Raw genomic sequence first — 26,829 nt, 5'->3', positions numbered from 1 at the left:
ACCCCATACATTATTTGTCAATTGTGCTGTTCCCACGTCCTTCCTAGCAAGAGTAAGTAGGAGAGGGGTTCTCAGAGACCTACAGTGAACTTGCCCTGTCCAATTAAATCGGTATCCCTGAACTACACAGTTGAAAGTCTAGATTACCTAGGTAGAGGCTGTTTCTCTAAGGTTGTCGTCCCCCAAACAGTAGAAAAGTTACAAGAAATATTCATTTTTCCAGATTTGCCTATGTAGATGTGACCAACCCAGCCCAAACTATGTCATTTAGTAGATCATCTAGTTGGCCATACAGCATCTTTAGGGACTTATTCCCTGAGGCATTTTTTACTTATATTTAAAATGTACTTTATATAAGTAAATTATACACTAATGAAGTAGAATTATAACCAACAAAAGAAACAATATAAAATGTTGCCCATATCTGAAGTATTATTTGTTTCCAGATAATTATATGACATTATCTCGTTTGATTGATCTCCTAAGAAGATGTGGAAAACTCGAGGATGTCCCAAGATTTTTCTCAATGGCTGAGAAACGTAACTCCAGAGCAAAGTTGGAGCCAGGATTTCAGTATTGTAAAGGACTATATCTTTGGTAAATCTATTGACAAATAAATGCTACATAATTTTTTTTTCTCATTGTAAATCAAGTAGAATAAGCTTTTCTTTGTAGTAAAAAAAATGTACTTTTCAAAATAGTTCATCAGTTTTATTTACCAGACAGATTATAAACTAATATAAGTTTTGTAGTCAGTGATTGAAATAAATAATTCTTTTAAACATCTAACAAGGTACACTGGAGAACCAAATGATGCCCTTCGACATTTTAATAAAGCTCGGAAAGATCGTGACTGGGGCCAAAATGCCCTTTATAATATGATAGAAATCTGTTTGAATCCAGATAATGAAACTATTGGAGGTGAAGTATTTGAAAACCTGGATGGAGACCTGGGGTGAGTTATTTGACATATTATCCTTTTTTAAAAAACACTTGTTGGAGATAATAAACAGGATACTACACAAAAGAACTAAATTCTAGGATAGCAATAATGAAAGGGCAGATGAATAAAATAAATAGACATTTCATTGCCTGTTTCAGAGAATAGTTATTTTAGCAAATTGAATAGTTATTCAATAGATTAGTTATTGCTAACATAACTATTCTCTGAAACAGGCATAAAATGTTTTTAGGTTTCCTAAATAATAATAGGTATGTTATGAAGACACTCCCCTAATTGTAGAATTTGACAACTATGGCAAAAATTATCCACACAATAATAGTAACTACTTAACAAATGGTAGGTATTTTCCAGACCCTGTCCTCTATACTTTCTATGCACTATCTCATTTGTTTTCTACAGTAGTATTGCAAAATAAGCTGAGTCAACTTGTTTAATGTGATAGTAATGATGGAGGCAAGATTTAGACTGAGTCCTGACTGCTGCTAGTGTGGTATACTGCTAGTCAATGGTTATTTATCAACCTGCATTAGTAGCCTGTCCTCTCTTTAGACTCGGGCAAGGCATGTGGGGAATGTATTAGGACATAAAGGGAATATGAGGTAGTTCCTGCCTTCAGGAGTGTGTAATTTACTTAAGAGGCAAGACAATACCTGAAGCCTTTCAATCTGCAGCTAAACATAAATGGATTTACATGGATATTAAGTATTGTCAGAGTTCATAGGAATCATAGCAGTGCATGAGGTATTCAGGGGAAGATGCATGGAGGAGCAGGAAAAAATACTAGATTGCCAAGAGATTTCAATGACAGATTTTAATGCTTGGATTACAAAGATCAATTAGAGCTAGGAAGTGGCATGTTTATGGTTGTTATAGGAAGGTTGAGGTAACATTGCTGTTACGGAACTATAAGCTATCCAAGTGGAAATCTTCTGCAGGCAATTCAAAATACAAAACTAAAACTCTGAAGAGAGGTCACAGCTAGGGATAGAGATTTGGGAGACATCTGCAGAGTGCATAGTTGGAACTCTATGAATGGCCTCTTTGAAAGTGGTAGAATGAAGTAACAAAAATCTGAGTACTAAATGTTAAGTTTGTTAACATTTAAGGGATCTGGAGGAGGAAGGAAGGTCAGAAAAGGGCAATCAACATGGTAGAAAGAGAACTAAAGCCATGTAGTGTTACAGAAGCCAAGGAAGAAGAACTTTGAAAATGGTAGTCAACAGCGTGACATGTTTTAGGTAAGATAAGCCTAAGGTCTGAGAAGAAGACCAGTGGCTTTAGTGATTGGACTTTGAGTGTTTAATTTCCTTTTATTAATTGATTTGTGTGTATGTGTGTGTGTGTGTGTATAAAACAAGAAAATTACTATTAAATATTCAAATTGCACTTGAAATTACCTTTTGACACACATAATTTCTGAGAGTCTGATAGGCAATATGGTGAGGAGAACAGAGTAGATTTTATATGTCTGATAAACTTAGATTCAGGTCCTAGGTTTACCACTTATTAGCTGCATGACCTTTAGCAAATTACCTGTTTGAGCCTCAGTTTTCCTGTGTGTAAAATGGATTAAACATAGAATGAAATAAGACAGTATTTGTCACTTTTTCCTCCTCCTTTTCTTTCCTTTCACTTTTTGAATAGATATATGTTAATTTTATTGTTCTACTTATAGTTTTATATTTGCTGGAATGCACACATTTACAACATGTAGATATTGTCCAACTTTTGTCTTCATTCTAGAGGAAATTAATGCTTAATGGTGTTTTATTGAGTCCCTATTAATTTTGTTTAAAATGCATTGTAACTGTGCTTCAGTTTGTATTAGAAGAGAATGAGTGACATTCTTCACAAAAGATTACTTTTAAATGAATGACAAAAAGTATAAAAGAATGCCCAGAGATTTTTTGTACAAAAGCCAATTCTAATCTCAATGAATTGTATCATGAGTAAGAGACATAAGTGATTTATTTTTAATTATATACAGTAATTCAACTGAGAAGCAAGAATCTGTGCAATTGGCAGTAAGAACAGCAGAAAAACTTCTTAAGGAACTAAAACCTCAGACTGTTCAGGGTCACGTACAGCTTCGCATAATGGAAAACTATTGCTTAATGGCTACCAAACAGAAATCTAACGTTGAACAAGCATTAAATACCTTCACTGAAATAGCAGCATCTGAGGTTAGTGGATTTTCTTTTTCAGCTTCATATGTTATCTTTATTTGGTAGTATAGAAACATGTATTTTGATTAGTTGTTTATTTTCTGAAGAAACATTGACTTAATTTCCTGTTTTGTTTTGTTTTGCTTTGTTTTGTTTGTTTGTTTGAGACAGAGTCTTGCTCTGTCGCCCAGGCTGGAGTGCAGTGGTGTGATCTCGGCCCACTGCAAGCTCCGCCTCCCAGGTTCATGCCATTCTCCTGCCTCAGCCTCCCGAGTAGCTGGGACTACAGGCGCCCACCACCACACCCGGCTAATTTTTTGTATTTTTTAGTAGAGACGTGGTTACACTGTGTTAGCCAGGATGGTCTTGATCTCCTGACCTCATGATCCACCCACCTTGGCCTCCCAAAGGGCTGGGATTACATGAGCCACCGTGCCTGGCTTAACTTTTATTAAAAATTAGGTATATAGTTGGGCATATACAATGTCCCCTTCTTTGCAGAAGAGACGATGTTACTGTTTTGATGTGTTGTTGATGTATTTCTCTCTACTGGAATGTTAAATTCCAGAGAAAGGGAATTCTTCAAAAGTACATAAGTTAATTCTCAAGGGAGCCACTTTATCCTCTGGAGAATTTCTGTGTTGTAGATGTAGCCAAGATTAACTTACTAAGTGGAAGTAAACACCTGGCTGCCCTGATGTCTTACCTCTTCACTTACATGAACTTGGAATTTTTCCAGCTATATAGCTACATGAGAGCAATACTGACAGCTTCTAACTTAGTCATGCAAATAATTATATAATTTTTTATTTTTTTTATTTTTTTGACACGGAGTCTCACTCTGTCGCCCAGGCTGGAGTGCAGTGGCGCAATCTCAGCTCACTGCAAGCTCCGCCTCCCAGGTTCACGCCATTCTTCTGCCTCAGCCTCCCGAGTAGCTGGGACTACACGCACCCACCACCACGTCCAGCTGATTTTTTGTATTTTTAGTAGAGATGGGGTTTAACCGTGTTAGCCAGGATGGTCTTGATCTTCTGACCTCGTGATCCACCCGCCTCAGCCTCCCAAAGTGCTAGGATTACAGGCGTGAGCCACCGCGCCTGGCCACAAATAATGATATTCTTTGGCAACACTGAAATAACCTCCTGCAATCTTTTCAGATTTGTTATTTTCATAGTATTATTCTTACAAAATCAGAGGCTTTCTTCTCTTCGCTGTGCTTGAATCCACCTTTTTTCCTTTTCTTTGAAACGGAGTTTTGCTGTTGTCGCCCAGGCTGGAGTGCAATGGCGCGGTCTCAGCTCACTGCAACCTCCGCCTCCCAGGTTCAGGCAATTCTTCTGTCTCAGCCTCCCAAGTAACTGGGATTATAGGTGCCTGCCACCATGCCCGGCTGTTTTTTGTATTTTTAGTAGAGAGGGGTTTCGCCATGTTGGCCTGGCTGGTCTGGAACTCCTGACCTCAGGTGATCCACCTACCTCGGCCTCCTCCACCTTTTTTCTTACTCTGTAGATACTGTTTTTCCTTCCCTCACACAGCACTTTATTTCTTCAATTACTTGATATTAAGAAAGGAATTCTAGATACCCTGCCATCAGCAGTTGGTAAGTTACTTTTAAACATATTCATTGGATTTCATGTTTATTCTTCCATTCAGTGATGCTGTAGGCCACTGGAAGCTCATTTTGTGTCTCTCAGAGGACACACAGAATTTTTCTGTGATTTCTTATGGTTCAGTGGTCACAGTGGCAACAATAAACTACCCAAAGCCCTGTACAGTGATCTCTTTCCCCTCACCTTCCAGGGCCCTGGAGGAGATTGAGATGTCAGGGGTTTGGGAGACCTGCAACTCATGTTGTGGCTTGGGTACAAGTATCCTAGATGGCAGCTTTATTACCACACTTGGAACAAAAGAGCAGGGCAGCACATCAGCAGCAACCCTCCAAAGCAAGGCCCTTCTGCACACATTGAAGTAATGTGCTCAGGGGTCATGCTCTGTTGAATTGGCTTTGTGGAACAGATGGATGACAGCTGCTGAATGAAGACAGAGCAGAAGTAGAGTAATCATGTACATCTAAGAGAATCTCTAGGAACATGAGGAAGCACAGTCTCATGTCAAGTGCCATAGCTACTGAATGCTGTGATGTGCTATTCTATCTCATAACAATGATAAAGTTTATTTTGACTAAATCCATTATCCCTACTGTGAAGTCTAAGAGAGGAAAGAAAGCCAAAAGCAGTGAATGATATTACAGCTATTTCCTAGAAAGACTATGCCTGCTTTCTGTTGATGAGACTACGTTATTTTTTTAATCATCCTTACGTATGTGGTTAGTAAAATACTATCTTCAGATATGTTTACTAACCATATTATTCAAAAGATAATGATACATGAGCTGAAGTTTCATAAGCATCAAATTTTATCTCACATTTTTTTCTTTTAACTCATAGGCTGCATATATTCAATATAATGAATATTCATTAAGCAGCCAGCAAGTGCTAAGCATAGTGGGAAACACAAAGATAAATAATGTATGGTCCCTTTTTTCAAGTTTCTCATAGTCTATGGAAGACAAGGCAAGCATACTGACTATGATGACTTAATACAAAGCAAAATGCGTTACATTCCTTACTAGAATTGCAAATAAAAATGCTGTAGGAGACAGTATAAGGAGAGTTGGGGGACCCTTTTGTAAAGAAGGTATGATTTAAGAAAAAATAGGATTTAAGAAGCAGGTATGATTGAAGAACCAGGATAAATTGCATTTTAACAGGCAGAAATGAAGACAGTGTGTTCCAGAGGAAGAAGAAAATGTGAATGAAGTCAGGGAGGCAGAAAAACATAGGGTATGTTCACAATCCTGTGTGTCATTCAGAGGGACTGAAAAAGAGGTATGTGACAGGAAATCATGGAGGACATGCTGGAAGATACATTAAACCCAAGCTAAAGTGTTTCTACTTGCTTTCATTGCATCACCTCAAACCATAAAGATGAGATGTTTGTAATACAGCTGTATTGTCCACATCCGAGTCTTGTCCTTGGCAATCTAGTTACTGCAATTTAGAGTTATTGAGAGACAGAGAGAGAAGCTGGCTCTAGGTCTTAGGATGTCTGCACCAGAAAGAAATACCTAATGCAGGGATTAGAACTCAGGTTTGCTTTTAGAAACTGTTCTTCAGTTCACTCAGGAGTGATCAAGTTGTGAAGAACCCGTAGATTCTAATCAAACTCAAAGTGTAAGTCAGAGAGGTTATTTTTAATTGTGTAGTGTAAGGGGAATGTGGGACCTTTTAATAGGACCCTCTTCCTCTTAGGCTGTCCTAGGACCTTGCTGACAAATACATGGCAGGCCTCTATTTTCTCTCCTCTCCTGGCCCACCTGAGGTGGGCTGGGTTGAGGAGAAGGTGAGGCTCTGTTATTGGTAACATCCAACAGGTCTTCGTAATCTACAACCAATTGGTTGGATTTAACACTCAAACCATTTTGCCACCCCTTACCTAGAGGAACAGATTACATCTTGGAAGTTTATTGATAGACATAGAATTTGAGGTAAGGAAGTTTTTATATTTCTAAAAGCTGTTTTTATAAAACCCTGATGTACTGCCCTTCTCTATTCCAGAGTTATTTCTTACTTCCAACCATAATCAGTTGGACATTGAACATTTTACCACTCTCCTTTTACAATATTCCTTATTAGTTACCCAAATTTGCTATCTTATAGTATACTTCTATTATAGTAATGATATCATCAGTCCTCAGTCACAATTTCTTACCCTTTGTTTTTGTTTTTATTTTGAGACAGGGTCTCATTCTGTCTTCCATGCTGGAGTGCACTGGCATGATCCTAACTCACTGTGGCCTTGAACTCCAAGGCTCGAGATCCTCCCACTCCAGCCTCCTGAGTAGCTGGGACTACAGGGGCCGGCCACCACACTCAGCTAGTTTTTCTTTGTTATTTTTAGTAGAGGTGAGGTCTCGTTATGTACTAGCCTCAGCCTCCCAAAGTGCTTCGATTACAGATGTGAGCTGTCCCCCTGGCCCCTTTATTTGTATGTCAAGCTGAGGCTTCTTTCTTTATAAATGCATCGTAATCTCTCTGCTGAAATTTAAGAAGCATCCTACCTTAATCAAGAACATACACATTATTGCTTATGAAAGTTAGTTGTCTGGATAGATCACTAATGGCCTCCATTTTATATGAATTCTCATTAACCTATTGGTTTCATAGAGTGACATTCTCTGACTTCAAACTCTATCCAAAAGAATATCATATAGATTGTTTTAGGAAGCTGCAGACTCCAAATCTAAAAGCATAATTTAAGGCATTAGTTTATTTCATGTACTTTCCAAGTGGTGAGTTAATTATGTGCCTTATTTTTAACATTTCGTTGTTCAAACTTTATTGGGAGAAGAGGTTTTTGGATAAAAGGAGAAGGGAGGGGAATAAAGCAATAGAAGTCATAATGGGTAAGGACCATCGTCAGGTAAATTATTGTTACTCGTCTTTGACAGGTGAAAGAAGTAAGGAGCCTAAATGTTAAATCTGAAATACAAACTGCTCAATAAGGATTTTACTGAAACAGTTTTATTTTTTCTGTTTCTATACAAAACTAAAACATGACTATTTGAACCCCATTAAAGATAAAGTCTCACTAATTATTGTAATTGTGTGCATGTGGCATCTGAATAGTTGTCATTATCTTGAATTATCTTGACCACACAGTGCTTGACCAAGTTTCTTCATAGCAGCTTGAGGGTACTTGATGTGTTAAATAATGATCTGTAATCACAGTTATCTGTAATGGAGCTAGAAATGGAATCCACAAACTAGTTCTCATGTAGCATTTTCTGCTTTCTGTGTGTTTTTGAGACATTTATGTTTGTGCATCTTGTGGTCTAAAAGTTTATTTTCTTATAGAAGGATCATATCCCAGCACTCTTGGGAATGGCAACGGCTTATATGATCTTGAAACAGACTCCACGAGCCAGAAACCAGCTGAAACGTATTGCGAAAATGAATTGGAATGCTATTGATGCCGAAGAGTTTGAGAAGAGTTGGCTGCTACTTGCTGATATTTACATTCAATCAGCAAAATATGACATGGCAGAAGAACTATTAAAACGGTGCCTGCGTCATAATAGAGTAGGTGATTGAAGAGTAAAAAATAATTATTGACCTTTGCTGCATAAGCTTTCCATATAGATATCATTGAGTGTTAGTCCATTTCCAAGGATTCCTGTGTGATTTTTGAAAATTAAATGTTTATTCTTACCACAATCAGAAAACAAGCATTAATAATAAGAAAAAAGCCATTTGTCCTTTAAAGTTAAAAAAAAAAAAAAAAAGATTTATGCAATTTCAAGTTTCAGCTCTAGTGATGCCCTACTTAACAGAAAGTGTTTTTGGAATGTCAAACATTTGCCTGTGATTATCCATCTCATCCCAGAACTAATGAAAATTGCAGAAGAACATTAATTGCGGACGTCTGTCCCTCCCATTAAGAAATACTCTTGAATTTACTGCAGCTGCATGTCATTTTCTCATTATTAGAATCTATTATGCATAATATATTTTGTGGGAGAAAGTCTTTTCAGCTTTTAATTTCATTTGTTTAATAAAAATTCCTTATCTTTAGGTATAAAATTGAATATTATAAAGTCCTTAGAATTTAAGACTTTTTACTAACATTTTGATGTTTAATTACAAAAGATGGCATTATAGCAGTTCTTTAAAGTTAAGATTTATTTTTTTGTTGAGAAATAATTGCACACAACTTAGAAATGATATTTATCTTCATATATTCATATCAATTACTTCAAAACCTTAATCACAGTAAATCTGTTTTATTCTCCTTGAGTGAATTAGATTACAAATGGACCATTTATTTTTTAAAGAGGAATTGTGATTATCTAGTACTATTAAGATTCTTTCCTAGGAACTTAAGAACCTGAATGATCCAAGCATTTATCAATTTATAAACTATTCTAGATGATTAGTTACATAAATTTTATATTAAATTGGCTTTGAAAAGCAGAATGCTCATTAATAGGTTTTGAAAATCTAAATTGCTGAATAGTTTACCCTTTCATATCTAGTCTAGGATTAACCAAGATTGCATGGGAATTTCAGTGCACACAGAATTTCAGTTTGCCAGAATGCTGATAACAATACTTTGCATGGTTGAACATGATAGCTGCTTTAGAAGCTTCATTCAGCCCTGCTGGTTGAATATGTTGATATTGAAAGCATGACATTTAAGAACTAAAGCTTAGGAACCTTGAATTACATAATTTAAAAAATGGAAGTCATCCATATCTGGGGCAGGAAATGTACAAGATGACACTAGACTGTCTTGCTGTACCAGATGATGAAGGAAGCTATCCATGATGATTAGAGTTTGTGTCAGAGATCTAGAGGCCAACTTGAAGACACCTCCAGCACGCGAAGTTGGGATACTTTAAGTATCGATAAGAATGATAACTGCAATATATTGAAACACATAAAATATGTTTAAATCCATGACTTCTCAAAGATCCAAAATAGAAAAAACAAAACAAACAAAAAACCTAATTGGTGACCACTACAGTATGCTAGTGAACTGACTGCTATTTCTAAAGCTTGCAAATAAATATCCTGCCTTTTCTATACAGAATTGGTTAACCAAATAGTCAATGAGACGTTTCTCATCATAGACATTTTCCAGCTAACAAATGAAGAAAGACTGATAGACTATCCCCATTTTTCAACCCTGATAAATTTATATATGGATATAACATCACAAAAAGATGGAGAATCAGACATTTTGTGCCTCCCAATAGAAGAACATACATCAATGGCAGGGGTAGGGTTGGGATGAGACAAGGGAAACACTCAGTAATCAAGATAAATAATAATTTAATGCAGCTGTGCTGAACTTTATTGGAGCCTGAGTCAAAAGGGAATATGTGCGTTCCTATATTCATATTTTTATGTTTTTTAAAAAATAGGTAATTGGTAATGGTTTTAATGAAAATGTGGCTGGTGAGATTTCTTCCATTAAAGTGAGAAAAGTAAAATGATAAGAAATTAAGTTTAGGTATAAATAAAATGTTCAGTCTTAAATGTAGTGATTTTTAATATATACTTTCAGATTCTTCAGTATTTTTAAACTCATATTCTGGAAAAAAAATACAATTAAGAAATATACAAAAACACGCATCCATGTTTTTACGCCTCAGGCTCCAGTGTGGCTTATCATGGCACTGATGTTAGAAGTAGATTCACCCCTCCCCTCCAGAATCAAAATGGAATCCCAACCTCTAATTACAGTTTTCAGAAAATGTCAGTGACATAGGAATATGTTATATAAACACCACAAAGATGTAGTCAACTAAACCTGCGTTGTGAGAAATTTGGGGATAAATATTCGTTTCTATTGCATTTCATTTCAAGAAAAGAGACACAGAGAGACAGACAGACATACTAAAGGGAAACCTCTAGATCAAAAAAGACTAGATCAAAACATTGACCACTTACAATGTTTGATCCATATTCAGCCCTCATTCTAACAAAAACAAATTATATTGAGACAATAAAAATTTGGACAGTACTGGATATTTGGTGCTATTAAGGAGTCGTAAACATTTTAGGTGTGATAAAATTGTTTCCGTTTAAATAACATCTTTAGAGATGCACACTAACACATTTAGACTTAGTTGATATGATATCTGAGGATTTTTTCTGTTAATACAGAAGGGTAGGTTTGTGAGATAGAGGTGAAACAGTATTAGTCACGAAATAATTGTTGAAGATAAGGGTTCATGGAGTTCATTATGCTCTTATCTCCATTTTTGTATGTGTTGAAATTACTCATAATAGTGTACATGTGCTTGTGTAAAATACAAATGCCCTGTTGTGCATTTCTGATTCTGTAAAGAAAACCCTGATTCTGCAGATTTGTAATGGAGACTTGCCATCAGAATCATTTATTAAGTTCAGTAAAAAATTTGATTGCCTAGCCAAGGTTGAAAACCATTATTTGTTTTGTCATTTAAATGGGTTAATATGATTGACTCTATAGTCACGAACATCCCATAAAATCTTAGTGATATCAGGTTTAATCTATTGATGTCGCCCATTTTTCTTCAGTCTTGCTGCAAAGCTTATGAATACATGGGATACATTATGGAAAAAGAGCAAGCGTATACAGATGCTGCCTTGAACTATGAGATGGCATGGAAATACAGCAATCGGACAAATCCAGCAGTAGGTGAGTTTGGCAATCACCTAGATTTTTCACAGAAAAATTATGTTTTATTTATTACTTTTCATTTAAATGCATTTGATTATTTTCAAAACAATAAACATTGAGTCAATTTTCATCGTCAACCTTTCTGAAAGGAGAATACATTTTATATTTATAATATATTATTAGCTACTAATAGTTCAATTTCCTGAGTTCCAAACTTGTCCTCAGTCACCTCAGTGTACATCTAGTCTAATTCTACCCCCTTCTCTTCCTTCTAAAAGGAGGTGCTATTTTGAAATTGGGAATGCCATGGAAAAAGATGTTTCCATTGCCAAGTAGGTTAGGAAAATATTGCATTAAATTTAATTACACAGGTTTCTTTACTTCTCAAAGCTGTTAAACACTAATGTATATTGCGATGGATATCACAGGGGGGCCATGTTTCCCACAATTATTTGACCATGGGCCATTTTTTTTTCTCCTGAGCATCTCGAAACATCATCCACTCCCAGTGTTTTATAGGCTGTTTGTTTGAGTAATGCTAGTCTACAGTGTCCCTAACAGAGGTGGCATCAGAATATATGTCATGACCAACCTCTCCCCTCATGCCAGGGAGCTCATCCTCATGTTTGTGTACTCTTTCTTTGTGTTGGGTTGAAATATGCCTCCTTGAAACTGCCCAAGTCTGTTTTCCAGAGCAACCTACAGAATGCCTCCCTCTTACAGATCATGACCCTTTAAACTGCAATCTTCTGTCTTGTGTCCTAGGGCTTCTTTTCAAGCCATCTTCAGTTACTTGTCCATTCTTCCTAAGATTGAATTCTGTCTGAGTCTCTCATATTCCTTGTTGCTGTCTCCTGGAAGCTCTAAAATAGTGTTTCCCAAACTGTGCTTTGGAGCACTTGGGGAGATTTTAATAATTATTATTATTTTTAACTAAAAAGAATGGAGTATGAAGGTGGTAGATGCCATGGCCATGTAAGTTTGGAAAGTGCTGCTTTATTTTACCATGCCCCTCTGACCTGTTGTACCATAAATGAAAAACCTCTTAACTATGGTTTGGCTAGTTATAATTAAGCTATTTTTTTCTTTTGAGTAGGCATTTTGTCGTCATTAATTCAGCCTAAGATGGCATCAGTCTTTTCAGCAGCCATGTCACAGTGTGAATTCAATTTTGATTTGCAGTCAAATGAGTCACCCTCACACTAACTGCTGTCAGCTTAGGTCTTCCCTCATCTTTTAGTTTCCTGGAATCTGTTCTTATACTATACTAGACTTGTACAAAGCACAAGAACTAATGATTTTATAGTATTTTTTATTCTAAGGTGTGACATATCTTTCAGAATAAAATCACTTCATAAAATAAAAAGCCCTTAAATGTCCTTAAAATATTAATTTTGACACTTTATTCCACAGAAAGAATGTACATAGAAGTTAAATTATTTATATATTCCATTCCTTGGAAGACCTCAACAAATAAAGAGATTCCCAATGACTAGTTCTTTCATTGTGTCATCATTGTATTTCATAGATTATTTTATCAGTTCCTCCAACTTTGCTTTGGTAAACATTTCTTTCTAAGGCTCTCCATTAATTACTCAATTTCATCCTTAAGATTGTCATTGCATCTCACTTCCTCAACCTGCCTGCCAAATAAACAATGCATTTCATTTTTTCAGTTGTCAGAAAACCCTTAAAATCGTGCTTATGGCCAGGCGTGGTCGCTCACACCTGTAATTCGAACACTTTGGGAGGCCAAGGTGGGCGAATCACGTGAGGTCAGGAGTTTGAGACCAGCCTGGCCAATATGGTGAAACACCGTCTCTACTAAAAATACAAAAATTAACGGGGCATGGTGGTGGCCACCTGTAATCCCAGCAACTCGGGAGGCTGAGGCAGGAGAATTGCTTGAACCCGGGAGGCAGAGTTCGCAGTGAACCGAGATCACACCACTGCACTGCAGCTTGGTTGACAGAGTGAAACTCTGTCTCAAAAAAAAAAAAAAAAAAAAAAAAATCATGCTCATGCTCTTTCCATAGATTTCAGGATTGAATATTATTATGAGAGGCACCAGGATGAATGATGAATGGATAATTTGCTTGACTGCAGTAAATTGCAAAAATTTATTTATAAATAAATATATATCCACACACATATATACACACCCACATCATTTTGTACACCTTAAATATATACGAGGAAAAAAAGAAACACACTAGGAACAACTGAGATCCAATGAGAGAAGAAACTGTTCATGTTGCCCCCTCCATACCCATTCTCAGGTTACGTGACAGTCATTAGACTGTGTACAATGTTTGCGTTCTCTCTGTCTCTCCTGGTTGCATGTGGTTGAGTTCTAGTAAGTGTGGCAGGTACAGTGCAGCTGCAGTGCACATTTTCTTTCCCCTTTTGAGCTCTTTATTTCCTCTGAAATTTTTGTACTAGGTCATGTATCAAGTTTCTTCCAGTGTTAAAATTCTGTGATGATAATATATTGAATGTTTACATATAAAAAAATGCTAATATTTTGTGGTATTCTAAGGTTTTAAAAACCATTTCACAAGTATTTTATGTGATTTTTAAAATTATACTAAGAGTTAGAGGGAGGAGTTGTTATTCCTGGTTTAGCAATGAGGAAACCTGAAAATGACAGCTCAAGCCACTTGCGTAAGATCCCAAAGCTAGTCAGGAAGCCACAAACCAAAACTGACATCTTGACTAGTTTCCATGTAAGTATGTTTGGCATGACATCTTAAAAATTGCTTTTCTTTTTGAATGTCACAAACCATTTTAGTTCATTTTAGACATTTGTTGGTAATGACATCAAATTTACCTCTCTGGAACATCGTATTTTTGTCTAAAATCTGAGCTGTGAGTTTCTGTCATAGGCCCTGCGCACGTGTACCTGTGTGCGTGTGTGTGTGTGTAGATATGTATATATACAGTCATGTGTTGCTTAACAGTGGAAATATTCTGAGATATGCATCATTAAGCAATTTCATTATTGTGTGAACATCTTAAGAGTATACTTACACAAACCTGGGTGCTAGATCCTACTACACACCTGGGCTATCTGGTATAGCCTATTGCTCCTAGGCTGCACGCCTGTACAGCATGTTACTATCCTGAATGCTATAAGCAGTGTGTGTATGTAAACGTATAAAAGGTACAGCAAAAATACAGTATTAAAATCTTTGGGACCACCATGATGTATGTGATCTGTTGTTAATGAAACATCATCATGCAGTGCCCGACTATATAAAATAGTATGAATTTTAGATCATTTCTGTTTCTTTCTTTTTACTACCATCTGATAATGTTCTTTTCAAACACTTAAAATTTTAAACATTTGTTTTGGTACTTTTATTAGAGCCCAAGAGCACTATTCACATTTCTTATTTCATATTTTTAAGAGGTAGAGTGAGATATTTATTATTACACATTATTTTACATTGCATTATATCTTGTTTACTGAGTGCACAGCTGCTGTTACTTTTCTTGTCTTCTTTTCTCATTTTTATAGCATGTTACAGGAGAACAACATCCATTAAAAGGAATGTCTTAAACATTCTTCCAATTGTTGGTAGTAGAAATGTGGCATTTCACTATCACTAATTGTGATAATTCTTACCAGTCATTGATGACTAATCTGCCTTCCTCTGTGTCGCCCTCCTACGTGCTTTGTCTTTTCGCCATACTCCAAGTTCATCAACTCCCTATGTGTCCTACCACTGGCCTTAATCCACGTAGTTTCCTCTGTCTGAGAGTGTCCTTGATTCCCACCTTAGGCTAGTTTATGCCTCATTCTTCAGATTTTGGACATCTCTTGATACTCTCTTCTTCCCCGATTCAGGTTCTTTATGGTAACTCACTTGGCCTGGATCTTTCTTTCATAGCATTTATCTCAGTTTTGAAATTATTCATTTACTCAAGAAACTATTTTAAAATGTATCTTTTCTCCTAATAGAATGCAAACCTCATAACTGTAGGCATCAGTTTGCCTGTGTAAGTGCTAAATAAATCTGTACTGTATAAATGAATGGCTGTGTTGTCATTTACTGCCTTATGATGAGTTTTTACTATAACCTGAAATAAATGAGACTTTTCTAGTAAAGTTATAGAAACCACAGTTGTGGGATGGCAGCTTTCTGACTGATCAGTGTACTCACCGTGATCCTTTTTTCCAACTCCACTTTCTTTTCTTCTTACACTTCTTTTGTGTCACTCTGCCTTCTGTTATCACACAACTTCTCTGTATAGGGTAGTTTAGTTGTTCATTCACCAGCCTCCCTTACAGATTCTCTAGTGAGTAAGCAAAAAGAGGAGGAGGCAAGGAAAAGTAATAGTAGCAGTGTACTCCATCATTCTGTTTTATGGTTTTTGTCTTAACAGGATACAAACTGGCATTTAATTACTTAAAAGCAAAAAGATATGTGGATTCAATTGACATATGTCACCAGGTAAACACTTAAATTTAGATTCCTTAAAATTTTTCAGATGCACAATTTCCTACTTTTTAAAATCTCCAGATGTGTATGAATAGAAGTAGAGGATATATAATTATAGTTAAATAATTTATCAAGTATGTTTAGGAAGATTATCCATGTTCAAAATTTAGAAAGTGATGTTCACCTAAATAAAAAACATGTTTTTACTTTGAGATCAAATAATAAAATGTTTATGTCAATTTAAAGACAAAGACCACTGAAGGGTACATATTAAACAATAAACCATAGAATATTTACATGTATGGAAAGGAGTAGGATTAAAGAGGTGGAGTAAAAGAGACTTTTACTTTAAAAATAAATAAATAAATAAAAAGGACCAGTGGCAGAAACATGTTAAATAAAATTTAGTCTTTAAGTTAGCAGATATTTGAAGATAATATAGATTCTCCAGATCATTGTTCTGATTAGAAGTTCTTATGAATGTGTCTGAATCTGGTTATTAGAGAATTCAGATTGATCAATTAGAGATAAAAAGGAATTCTGTTAGAAGTCATTCAATTACGTTCTGTAATTCATCCCCTACGAAATGATCACCTACTTAAATGACAAATATTTAAATTATGGTTTTAGAATTTACAGTCTCTTTATATATACATTGTCCCATTGATGTTCCATGTAAGACATTCTATTAAACACTGTGAGGACCTCCAAGAGAAGTTCCTTAGAAAAGAATTTTGTAATGCCCCTTATCCCACAGAGCTATCTGTTAGCATCATTACAGTAAATACTTGGCCTTAGTAATTGCGGTTAGTTACTGAGTCTCTGTAAAGCAGTATTTCAGTCAGGTTAGGGTTGTATGCTAATGTAAGGCTATATATTAGGATCGTTTTTGGAGTTATTTAAAAAAAAACAAGTATCTCCCCACTCTTAGACTCAGTAGATCTAGAAATAGGTATATCTCAAGATCATTTCAGGTAAAGCTAATGTGTGCTGCTGTATAAAAGTCACTTTCTAAGGGTTTATCAAATATTATGAATGAAAAGCTAAATTACAAAACTATTCTAAATCATTGATACACAATTGTTTTATACAACTAATCTATTAGCTAAGCAATTATATTTGTTATATTTTCTACATTTGATATTCACATTCTATTGTTCTCATCTCACTACCGTTAATAGAAAGGAATCATCATGTTACATTTAAAATGCCACCATTAAAAAGTGTTATAGCCGTTGTAGTATTAGTACAAGGAAATCTTAACTGTAATGCTCATTTCTAGTAAGTTTTTTAGCTCCGTAGTTTTTGATCATTAGTTACAAGTTTTTGTGGGTTCTTTATTTGTTTTGCAGGTTCTTGAAGCACATCCAACTTATCCAAAAATCAGAAAGGATATACTTGATAAGGCCCGTGCATCTTTAAGACCTTGAAAATAATTTTAACTTAGGTGTTGGTTTAACAGGAAATGAAAGAAATCTAACTTTCAGTTCTTCCTGTTCAAAACAGGTTTGAGCTCAGTGCTTTGTTAATAGAAGTATCCCCTTTTTTGTCCAGCAGAGGTTGCTGCTGTACATCAAGAAAAGTACTGTGGTACTATGTGAAATTGGTGTTTCCTAATGGAGTTGAATGAGAGCTGCTCTATTTGACTCTGTTTTGATTAGGTACAGATTTGGTGACTCTGTGGTAAAGACTATAATTATTTCTATAAAGAATATTTTGTTAAAATCTAGGTAATTAAATACTCTGTATCTTTTCTAAGGAATATTGTTTATTTCAGGAAATATATTTAAAATGCATTGTTCTCTTTTAAAGTGGTTTTGTTATATTCTTTTTTTTTTTTTTTTAAGACGGAGTCTTGATCTGCCACCCAGGCTGGAGTGCAGTGGCACGATTTTGGCTCGCTGCAACCTCTGCCTCCTGGGTTCACGCGATTCTCCTGCCTCAGCCTCGCGAGTAGCTGGAACTAAAGGCATGTGCCATCACGCCCAGCTAATTTTTTGTATTTTTAGTAGAGACAGGATTTCACCATGTTAACCAGGATGGTCGTGATCTCCTGACCTCGTGATCTGCCTGCCTCGGCCTCCCAAAGTGCTGGGATTATAGGCGCGAGCCCATGCTCCCAGCCTGTTTTTGTTGTATTCTGTGTTGTTTCAAAGATTGGAATAAATCTGCCTGCAAATAACTCATGAAAAAGACAATATATATATTTTAAATATATATTTTAATAAAGGTTTTATAAATGTATGGTTTATATTCCTCTTGGAACTCAAAAGACGTGGTAAGTTTTACAAAATCAGGGTAAGCTCCCCCTGCATTCTGTAATGTTAATGGGTGGTGCTATATTGCAGAAAATGTAACTTTCATTAAAAAATCTTTTTTGGAAGAGGATAAAGAGTGTGTGTTTCCCTTTCCTTTCTTGAGCTCATTCTTCCTGCTTTCAAGGCTGCTGTGGTCTTAAGAAATAACCAGGACCTGAAATCTCAATTTAAATAGGTCCCTTATTAGGGATATTTAACCCTAGCCTAGAAAACTTAGTCTGCAGGTGTAATTTCAGACACTGTAACATTTGATGGTAAAGGCTGACCAAATACTTTTGGTCAGCAGGGAGTCACAAAGCACACCATGTGAAGGCAACAGTTTCCCCAGCTCTGTCTAATAGCACCCTGGCATAGAAGCTTTCACTCTTACACTAAATTTAACCTAATCTAGACTTAATCCTTAGCATTATTTTTAATTTCTCATCTACATCTTTTTCAATTTTCCCTAAAATTGTAGTAAACACAGTCCTCAATTTTATTTGCATTTACAATAAACAGTATTTATAAGTCATTTGCTGCTTTTTATTAAATGTCCTGTGTTTGTTTTGAACGACATTCTCTCGTTTCTGATCATTTCTCCCATTTTTCAAAATCCTTTTCATTTCAATTATGTTATAAAATTCCAAATATTCCTCTTTTCACTTAGCAAAACAGTTGTGTGTGTGTGTGTGTGTTTTGTTTATTTTTATTTTTTATTTTTTTGAGAAAGAGTCTCTCTGTCACCCAGGCTGGAGTGCAGTGGTGCTATCTTCCCCACTGCAACCTCTACCTCCTGGATTCAAGCAATTCTCCTGCCTCAGCTTCCTGAGTAGCTGGGACCACAGGCGCACGCCTGACTAATTTTTGTATTTTTAGTAAAGATGGGGTTTCACCATATTGGCCAGGCTGGTCTCGAACTTCTGGCCTCAAGTGATCTGGCCGCCTTGTCACCTAGCTTTTGTTTATGGCATTTCATAGAAATGTTTAATAATAAGAGCATTTATGAGGCACTTCATATATGTTAAAATGCTTTTATATTTCTTACATTTGATCTTCGCAAACCTATAATGCCAGAATTATTATCCCTGTTTTACAAACCTGGAATCATGAAACATTACCTCTTTTTCTTAATTCAGGTGGAAGAATATCTTTCGGCCTGAGTGGACTTTTTTTTTTTTTTTTTTTTTGAGACGGAGTCTTGCTCTGTCCCCCAGGCTGGAGTGCAGTGGCGCGATCTCACTGCACTGTCTCCCAGGCTGGAGTGCAGTGAGTGGCACTCACTGCAACCTCCGTCTCCTGGGTTCACACCATTCTCCTGCCTCTGCCTCCCAAGTAGCTGGAATTACAGGTGCCCGCCACCATGCCTGGCTAATTTTTGTATTTTTAGTAGAGACGGGGTTTCACCGTGTTAGCCAGGATGGTCTCAATCTCCTGACCTTGTGATCCGCCCACCTCAGCCTCCCAAAGTGCTGGGATTACAGGCGTGAGCCACCACGCCTGGCCTCTGAGTGGACATTTTTAAGGACAATGCTATGGACTGAATGTTTGTGTCCCCACAAACTTCATATGTTGACATCCTAATCTTTAATGTGATAGTATTGGGAGGTGAAGCTTTAGGAAATAATTATGTCATAAGGCTGAAGCCCTTGTGAGTGGGATTAGTGCCCTTATAAAGGGGACCCCAGAGAGTACTCTAGCTATCTTTCTACCATGTGAGGATACAATAAGAAGTCAACTATTTGCAACCAAAAGAGGGTCCTCACGAGAACCTGTTGGTGCTGGAACCGTGATCTCAGACTTCCAGCCTCCAGAACTGTAAGAAATAGATTTGTTTTCTTGATAAGCCCACCGGTTTGTGATATTATTGCAGCCGGAGCTGACTTGGGCAGAAATCGCATAACAGAATGCCTTTAGTAGTTCCAATGAACTTGCATCATGGGATGCTAGAATCATGGAAATTGGATAGAGAAATAGAGCATCTGTTCTCTCAGCAAGACATTTCCAAATCAGTTTTCCTATCTGTAAGAGGAGAGGAAGGTTTTGTTTGTTTTTTAAGCAGCCATTTATTTTGCACCTGCCATTTGTTAGATGCTATTTTAGGGACTTTCCTTACTTTATGTCTTTTAATTTTCAGTCAGCTATTAAGAGAAATAATATTCCTACTTTTCAGATAAGAAAGATAAGACCTGGACTAAATGATTTGCCCAGGGTCACAGAGAAAAGTATCAGAGCCTGAATTCCATACTGGCCCAGTCAGCTTCAAAGCCTCTGCCTTATTTATTATATTAAGATGCCTTCTATAACTAAGAGATAATGTTTCTATAAGAAAAAGTTATCTTGTCTACCTCTGGCTAGCAGAAGAAACTGACTGGTGTATCACAGAGATAGCTAAGTAATGAAGAACAAGATGAACTGAGTGTAATGAACAGCTGTTACAAATGGAGAAACTATCAAAGAGCAGTCTAATTGAGGAGCAGTGTAGTGTAGCAGTCAAGAGCACGGATCTGAAATCAGACCAGCCTGGATTTAAGTTTTGGCTCTACCATTACCCAGATGTTTCATCTTTCTCCAAGTTACACACTCTCAGCCTCAGTTTTTTCACCCATAAACAAGCATATAAGGATAATAACCTGCCTCAGGTTGTAAGGATTAAAGGGAACTTATATAAAACCTATAATGAATCTGACTCACTAGGCTCTTAATAAATAGTAGCTCCTCTTATAAGCAGAACAGGGCCAAGTAGTAATTACAACTGAGAAGAGAAAATGCTGTTCAAAGCAAGATGAAAAAGGTGAGTAAAGTCCCTTAGAGAGCTCAGCCCTACAGGATTTGAGATTCTCATTCATACCCTCTCTCCTTCCCTCCTCATTTTTCTTCTTCAACTACTTCCCTCTTTTCCTCTCTCTCTCCCCACCAAATATTATGCTAGACTCCACATGCAGCATGTCATTTTATCCACCTTGAGCTTGCTTTTGCCCTGCTTTCCTCGCTGTGAAATTCTCTTCCTCCTGTCCCTCCCTTCACCCCCACTTCCTACTCTGAGCTTCCTTCTCCAGGTTTGCTCCTTCTTTCCATCAGCTATCACTTTATCACCACCTCCTCAAAGAGGCCATGTTCATGTCCAGGCCCACAATCTCAAGTAGCCATCCTGTGATTCTGTATCATATTATCCTTTTTAAACTCTATGCAGCACTTACTACCTCTGATGTTTGTCTTCTTTAAGGATTTGATTGCCTCATGTGACAAGCCCAAGATCTGTGACAGTTGGAGCTCAAACTAGGCAGTCTTGATTCCAGACTCCTCTAAACTAGTATTTCAAGGAACTAATGCCCATGACATGTTAAATGGAAGTTTGGGGACTTACACTCAGGATGGAAGCAGGGGGACCCAGCAGAAATGAAAGAATTTTCTGTGGATCTGAGATCTGGACACCTGCCCCCCTCATGGTAAGTACGCAGTTGTAAATTTAATGTACTTTTGACCTTAATTCAGCTAGTATGGTGAACTGGGTCCCAAGAGGAAATAGCTTTCTTCCCCAGAAGTCAAGAACCTAGAGCAAATCTGGAATCTGGAAGGCTTTTATGCATGGACAGCTGAGGAAGCGGGTTGAACTTTGCACTAGAGTAGAAGTAGATAATGGAATCACTATGGAAACCAAAAGACCAATTAAGAATCTGACAGGAGCAATCCTAGTTTGTGACTGGAGATGACAAGTGAATAGCTTTAAAATAGGATCATATAACAGCATTCATGCTGATAGATTTTTTTAAATGCAAGGTTGGCAAAGGTGCAAGGAAACCACCACATTCGGACGCTGCTCGTCGCAGTGTAGCACAGCCTTCCTGAAGGGAATTTGGCAGCACAAAATAAGAGTCTGTCGTTTAACCAAGTGATCCCATGTAGAGAAATTTATCACAGGAAATATTCCGAAGTTTTCTCAAAGGTTTCCAATTTTAAAAATTGTAACAGTGAATTTTTTGCTGCTTTTGGTTATCAAAACATCCAACATGAGTTTGTCAAATATGTAAGATTTGACCAATAATATAGTACTAGGTAGTTATTGAAAACTATTTCAAGGGTTTATTTATGTATTTAATTTTTTTGGCTCATGCCTGTAATCTCAACACTTTGGGAGGCCGAGGCGGGTGGTTTGCCTGAGCTCAGGAGTTTGCAACCAGCCTGGGCGACACGGTGAAACCTCGTCTCTACTAAAATACAAAAAATTAGCTGGGCATGGTGGTGTGCACCTGTAATGCCAGCTACTTGGGAGGCTGAGGCAGGAGAATTGCTTGAACCCTGGGAGGTGGAGGTTGCAGTGAACCGAGACTGCGCCACTGCACTCCAGCCTGAGCAACAGCGAGACTCCTTCTCAAAAAAAAAATTTTTTTTGAAAGATTTTAACTGCTAAAATGCTCACAAAATAAGTGAAAAAAGAGGAAAATGTAACTATTCAAATAATAATATATCCATTTGCCAAAAATATAGATGCATATAAGAATATACGAAACTAGATGAAACTAACCCAATTGTTAACATAGTTATATCTGAGTGATGAAATATTTATTTACCATTGTAAAAGTTAACTGGAATTAACATATTATTCTACACTAAAAAAAAGTTTTTGTTGTTTTTTAGAGAACAGCCTTCTCAAACTTGCTTTTTGCTGTTTAAAGTTATTTTTCTGAACACAGACGAAGAGAAAAAGCTAAACAAAAGCTGACATTTCAACTCTCAATACCACACTTTACTATTAATTGTTAATGCAAAATGTAATCTATATTACTTCAATGGCCAGCGGTAGAGATTCAGAAAGTGGAAGATAGAAAAAAAGACAGCGACAAAGTAGTAGTAGGAGTGGTAACAGAAGTGGTACTAGAACTTAAGAGTTCCAGAGGGGATGTGTAAGAGCACAGTCCTGCAATTACATAAAGAATTGAGAGCAAACCCAGTACTCTGTAATTTTAGTCCATTATTCCAGTAACAGAGTTTTAATGATGATTCTACCAAATATAATAAATTAGAAGCCAGTGGAAATATCTGAAATCCTGCCGAGCCTCCACGTGTGGTCATGCGGTGTGTGCACTGCAGAGGGTGACCCAGCCAAGGGCGCAGGAGATGGAGGCAGAAATCCTCCAAGTCTTACCACTCTGCAACTGCATCCGCATGCAGGAGGACTCCCTTTTCTAATTTGAATACAACTTTCTCATAGGCTAGTGGAAGCCCTGTGAATGGAAGGCGAGGAACTCGAGTCGGTATAGAAAAGATTTTAGAAATAAGGCTGAGGGTGAAGAGTGATGTGTCCATAAGAGTGTGAGAAGTCTGTCTTTTAAGATAAGAGCTACTTGGGCATCTATAGAGGAAAAAAAAAAAAGCCAGTAAATATTGAAGGTACGAGAAAGAGAGGAGGGGAAAACCTGAGCAGAAAAATGGTGGCGTCCAGGGGGTGCACAATTTTTGCAAGGGGAGTGAAGGAACAAATGAACTGCAGAAAGAGTCACTGATATAAAGGTGACTTCAGGAGCCCTTATGCTAATTGGCTCCAGTAGTTTTATAATGAATAAAATAGTCTTTGAGCTAAGGGCAGTACCACTCCTTCATATGCATAGGATCTTGGACCTCTGTTTTCTTTGAACTCTTAAGGTATTTTTCACTTATATCTAGGTTCCTGGTTGTGGTTGCTGGAAGTCTGCCTGCCAGATTAGAGGGGAGTTACTGTAACATGATAAGTCCCAGTTATGAGCAAAAATGTGCTACCCTCCTTCTAATACTTTTCTTAAGAACCAGATGTTTTCTAGAAAAATGTTTCACTCTGCAATCTGCCTTACAGTGCACATCAGTGAATCTGGCACAATGCCCATAAAAGCAATCTGATCCCATAAATGAAGGATGCGAAGTAATGAGCAGGTTCTAAATGTCTTACTTCTGAGTGGTATAACATGAGACTCGATGGCAATCCTTAAACCAGGCTGCTTTCAAATAGTATGTATGTTATTTTTATCTTCCTTCAAACAAATTATTTTGGCAATGTAAAAGAAACCCTGTTGTTGTTGTTTTTTTTAAGGGGGTATTTTAAGAAGGTAATTACTATTTCCATTTTCACCAAAAGCAGCCTAGTTTTATTTTTAATGGGTAAGTGATGTAAGAACTTTAAAAAACCACTTGCAACACAGAGGACAGAGCTGCAAAGTGTTCAGTAGTGTCCTTACTTATTTTGGGTCAGGGCAATAGGTCCTTTTTCATGGTTACAGATTCAACTTTCTTTGAAAAACACACTTAAGAACTTTGAGGAAAAAGAATGCACTAAAATGGTAAGCAGTTACAAAAATGTTCTTCATATAGTTTAAGTTTAATATATGAAGTTGCTCTAGTAAATAAATAAAAACTCCTCCCTTACATAGTTTCCTGAAGAATTTTTTGTCCAATTTTTCACATTGACTTAAGTTACAAATTGCAGAGGATAGATTAAGGGGGACTCTGGGTGGGGGCAAACGCAGGACATTGAGAAATCGCAAGTGCAAAGTTAAAATGATTGAATACATACCATGTGAAGAATCAAGGTGAGGAAATGGGACAAACGACGTGTCTAGATCCTGATGTCACTTACTTGTGTTAAACACATAAATCTACTGCCTCTTATAAAATGTATGTGCTGGGTGGTTGTTTTTGTAGATTTTTTAAAATGCCTAATGTGCACTATTAAAGTTTCAATAAAAATGATTTTGTTTCTACAAAAAGGAAACACTTTTTAAATTTTTTATTTGGAAAAAAATTGAACTTACAGAAAATTGCATGAATAAGATTGCAAAGACCATATGTACTAGGTAAACATTACAATATTGCTAATATTTTGGACCATCTGCTTTATCATTTGTGCTATGTGAGTATACGAATTTTATATATACATTTACAGTCACACAGATGTATACACACATATATACATATGATTTTTTTTTCTGAAGATTCTGAAAGTAAGTCGCAAGCATCAGACACATCCCTGTACCCCTAAGTACTTCAGTGATATTTCCTAAGAATATGGATATACTCCTATATAATCAAACTGTGGTTATCAACTTCAGTAAATTTAACACGGATACCATACTTTAATCTATATCATTTACCACCAATTGATCCAATAAAGTCCTTTTCTTCCTCCAGTCAAAGATCCACTCTGGAATCAGATATTGTGTTTACTTGTCATGTCTCTTTATTGTTGCTTAATCTGGAGCATATCCACAGCCTTTCTGTCTTCTACAATATAGACACTTTTTTAAGAAAATGTCCCTCACCCTCTTTTTTTGTAGTAGAATGTTTTTCATTTAGGGTTCGTCTGATATTTCATCATGATTCAATTTGAGCTAAACATCCCTGGCCATAATGCTATGTAAATAATGTGTCCTCGGGGTATCACATATGGATACACACATACTTATCTGCCCTCACTTGTGAATTAATTTTGATTACTCCTTCAAACGTCTACACTACATAGTTTTTTTTTTTCTTGCAACTAATAAGCAATCTGTGAGGAGACACTTGTAAATCAAATATCCTGCTCCTCTTCAAAACTTTCTACTAGATTGATCATTATTCTTGCCCAGTCCCATCTTTACTGTGATGGTTATAAAGGCTCCACATGTACCCAGCAGTCAGTACTCAGTGTTTTACCATAAGCAGGAGCCCCACCTTTGCTTATTTATTATTGTTTTTGCTTTTAATTTTTATCCATTATTTAATATAGAAGGACAGTAGTGGACTCTGGAGCTTAAACAAACTATCACATAGTGAGGACTGAGAGTTGAGCTTTTTTTTTTCCCCTCCTGGAGAAAATAATTTTATTCTATATTATTCTATTCTATTCTATGCTACTCTATTCTATTCTATTCTATATTATTTGTTTAATATAGAAGGAGAATAGGGGACTATGGAGCTTAAACAAACTAGCGCATGGCAAGGATTCAGATTTGAGCTTTTTGTTGTTGTTAAAAATATTTAACATCATACAGTCTTGTGAAATTCTATTTTTTCAATATTTCATCATCCATTAATGTCTTTAATTATTTTGGTGTTCAAATTGTTTCAGATTTGTCCAGCAGGAGCCTCTTCAGGCTTATTCCTGTGTCCTTGTGACATGCTCTCATTGTGCATTTTTCTTTTTTTGAGCACTTTCTTACTTTCTATCCTAACAAGGTATCTCAGGCTCAACTTCTGATTTCCCTGCCTCAATCTTGGAATCAGCCGTTTCTCTAAGGAGCCCTCGTTCCTTTTATTGAGAATGATGTTAGAGATGAAGATCCGAGTGCTAAGTCTGTTCACGCTGATAGGGTGTAATTGCTTCTAGATCCTTTCAGCAGATGGAAAACATATGCGTGCATACATACATATGCATATACAGAAATATGCTCGTAGACACACAGGTGTTTGCATGAATACTGTGCATACACGCAGTCTCACACACACTGACCTCTAGTTCTTATTTGTATAACCCTTTTCCAGAGTGTGATCCTGGATCCTAACAACCTCAACCTATTTGTCCATTTCTTCAGCCTTATAATCTACCTAAAATGGTTTCAGAATTGCTTCACCCAAACACTTATAACAAAAGCAAGTCTACAAAATCTACAAAAACGAGTTCAGAGTTTGTTTTCAGTCTCCCACCTCCCACAATGCCACCAACTTTGGTCGATTTTTAATTTGTTGTTGATAAATTTAACAATCTCTCTTAAAATGTT

General features: G+C 36.7%; 1 protein-coding gene across 7 annotated transcripts in view; it reads left to right on the top strand.

Annotated features, from left to right (window-relative positions):
- Nucleotides 1–26,829, top strand: part of TTC21B (tetratricopeptide repeat domain 21B) — a 97,425-nt gene that overhangs the window by 62,613 nt on the left and 7,983 nt on the right. For 2 of the 7 annotated variants that reach the window (XR_002516127.2, XR_002516125.2), the window contains exons 23-29: nt 447–597; nt 794–955; nt 2,952–3,147; nt 8,049–8,273; nt 11,259–11,379; nt 21,327–21,549; nt 23,931–24,082. Coding sequence is in view for 4 of the 7 variants with exons in the window: in XM_031651315.1 (XP_031507175.1) it covers nt 447–597; nt 794–955; nt 2,952–3,147; nt 8,049–8,273; nt 11,259–11,379; nt 15,751–15,818; nt 17,159–17,236 (1,001 nt within the window). In the remaining 3 variants the exon portion in view is untranslated. Of the gene's footprint in view, nt 1–446; nt 598–793; nt 956–2,951; nt 3,148–8,048; nt 8,274–11,258; nt 11,380–15,750; nt 15,819–17,158; nt 18,195–21,326; nt 21,550–23,930; nt 24,083–26,829 lie in introns of those variants that run through there. The other 5 variants (XM_031651315.1, XM_031651318.1, XM_031651317.1 and 2 more) reach the window with 5 other exon arrangements.

Source organism: Papio anubis, chromosome 10, assembly GCF_008728515.1.
Source record: "Papio anubis isolate 15944 chromosome 10, Panubis1.0, whole genome shotgun sequence".
Classification (NCBI taxonomy): Eukaryota; Metazoa; Chordata; class Mammalia; order Primates; family Cercopithecidae; genus Papio; species Papio anubis.
The sequence above is the reverse complement of the archived record's forward strand: the minus strand, read 5'-3'. Positions and strand labels throughout refer to the sequence as shown.